Source organism: Pteropus vampyrus, unplaced genomic scaffold (assembly GCF_000151845.1).
Source record: "Pteropus vampyrus isolate Shadow unplaced genomic scaffold, Pvam_2.0 Scaffold72, whole genome shotgun sequence".
Taxonomy (NCBI): domain Eukaryota; kingdom Metazoa; phylum Chordata; class Mammalia; order Chiroptera; family Pteropodidae; genus Pteropus; species Pteropus vampyrus.
This window is the reverse complement of record NW_011888853.1, coordinates 2532362-2534621: the sequence shown is the minus strand read 5'-3', so window position 1 is coordinate 2534621 and position 2260 is coordinate 2532362. Positions and strand designations below refer to the sequence as shown.

Here is a 2260-nt window from a genome sequence, read left to right as displayed (position 1 = left end):
CAGCTAGCCTCATAGGCTGGGGCCCACCGCCTTCTTATGTTCCCGAGGACTGGCCAGGCCGGTAACTGCCTTCAGAGGCCCAGCATTTTCTGAGATGGACGTGCCTGCTTCCTTGAGGTGGGCACTGCTGCCTGCCCATCCTCGGCTGCCCTCTTTCCATACAATTCAGAATTCTTAACCCTGGGGTCAGACATACGCTGTCCGGGAAGAAGATTCAGGAAGCTTCCATCCTTGTTCTTTTACCCGCGTCCCCACCACCTCCAGCACCTGTTCATGGCAAAGCTGAAAGCGAAGCCAGGAGAAAGGCTGGACTTTTCCCCTCGAACCCGGTCGGGCCTGCCAGAGTCCTCAGCTTTCTGCCCGGACAGTGTTCCTCCTCCCCATCTGCTGCCAGTCTGGCCCACAGGCCAGGAGCTGGGGAGACCCCTTCCCCCCATAGCAGGGAGAGGGCTGCCCCCAGACCAGCAGCTCAGCGACACTGCTGTCCCCCCAGGGCGAGACGACATGCTGGACGTGGAGACCGACGCCTACATCCACTGCGTCAGTGCCTTCGTCAAGCTGGCCCAGAGCGAGTACCAGCTGCTGACGGAAGTCATCCCCGAGCACCATCAGAAGAAGACCTTCGACTCCCTGATACAGGTCCTGCCCTGCCCCTGACCGGACGTCCCAGCAAGGGCCGCCATCGAGTTTGGGCCGGGCCCATTGTCTGTAGCCTCCAAACACAGCCACCGCCTCCACCTTGCATCCCAGGGAACTGTCCTGGGTGCTGTGTCCCTGTCGGCACCTCCCATCCCCCATCGGAGCGTACTGGCCCCCCCCCCGACACCCTTCCAGGTGCCCTCCCTGTCCCTGGGAACCAACTCACCACTCCTCGTCCCCTCCCTGAACTGTGTCCTCGTCCCCCTCTCAGGATGCGCTGGACGGGCTGATGATCGAGGGGGAGAACATCGTGTCCGCCGCCCGGAAGGCCATCGTGAGACACGACTTCTCTGCGGTGCTCACCGTCTTCCCCATCCTGCGGCACCTCAAGCAGACCAAGCCCGAGTTTGACCAGGTGCTCCAGGTATTTGGGCGCGGAGGCCCCTGGGGACACGAGGAGGAGGAATCCCGCTGCCTGGCATGGCCTCCCAGGAGAACCGCTTTCTCTGACCCCACACCTCTGCTCAGAGGGTGAATGGAAGCAGCTCACAGGTTTCGTGAGTGACAGAGAGGCAGCCATCTGGGGTGAGGGGCAGGGAAGCGTCTGGGAACATGCCAGGCCACGCGCACAGGCCGCGGCCGAGGACAGTGGCCGGGGCTCCGGCCCACTGAGTAGCTGCGTGCTTCCTCAGGGAACGGCCGCCAGCACCAAGAACAAGCTGCCGGGCCTCATCACCTCCATGGAGACCGTAGGCGCTAAAGCGCTGGAGGACTTCGCCGACAACATCAAGGTCAGCTTACTCCTCCCATTGCCACGGCCAGCTTGCGGGGCTGTGAGCAGGGCCACCAGTGACCTGGCTCAAGGACCCCTTCCGAGAGTGGCCTCCAAGCGGGCGGGTCTGCCCTGAGGCAGAGCTGACTGGCCGGCAGTCTCCTGCCAGTACCCACTGCCTCCCTTTCTTTCCCAGGGGCCCAGGGCATAAGGCTCCTGCCCCACTTTGCCTAGAATGTCTGTCTTGCTTACCTTTGTGCGGAGGGGCAGCCTGACACCTGTGTGCCAGGAGGGGGCGCCAGGAGCAGGCTGACGGGCAGGCATGGGCCAGAGGCCTCCTCGGAAGCTGTCTCAGGGAGCGGGGCTGTCTCTTCCACAGAATGACCCGGACAAGGAATACAACATGCCCAAGGATGGCACTGTGCACGAGCTCACAAGCAACGTAGGTGCCGCCCGAGGTCACCTGGCGGGGCCTAGCCTGGCCCAGAGCCACCCATGCCTTCGCTACTGGTAGCTAACGGCAGGAGGGACCGTGGAGTGCTTAGCGCCCCCAGCTGACGGGGTCTTTCCCCAAAAGCCAGACCTGAAGCATGAACCGTGAATTGTGCAGCCCTCTTCGCTGGCAGACCCTTAGCCCCGCCCTTGCCGTGGAATGGTCGCGGGGGGTGCATAGCGGGAAGCCGTCTGACCTCTGGGTCCTGCCCTTGGCCTTCTTGGACCCATTTTCTCCCCCATGCAGGCCATCCTCTTCCTGCAGCAGCTCCTGGACTTCCAGGAGACGGCGGGCGCCATGCTGGCCTCCCAAGGTACTTGGCACCTCTCATTGGGGCCCCCTGCCCCGTGACCCCC

General features: G+C 63.5%; 1 protein-coding gene across 1 annotated transcript in view; it reads left to right on the top strand.

The window, feature by feature from the left end:
* Positions 1 to 2260, top strand: part of EXOC7 (exocyst complex component 7) — a 15128-nt gene that overhangs the window by 8698 nt on the left and 4170 nt on the right. Inside the window, exons 7-11 of the mRNA XM_023531620.1 lie at positions 494 to 639; positions 911 to 1063; positions 1332 to 1430; positions 1791 to 1853; positions 2151 to 2251. Coding sequence (XP_023387388.1) covers positions 494 to 639; positions 911 to 1063; positions 1332 to 1430; positions 1791 to 1853; positions 2151 to 2251 — 562 coding nt within the window. The remainder of the gene's footprint in view (positions 1 to 493; positions 640 to 910; positions 1064 to 1331; positions 1431 to 1790; positions 1854 to 2150; positions 2252 to 2260) is intronic.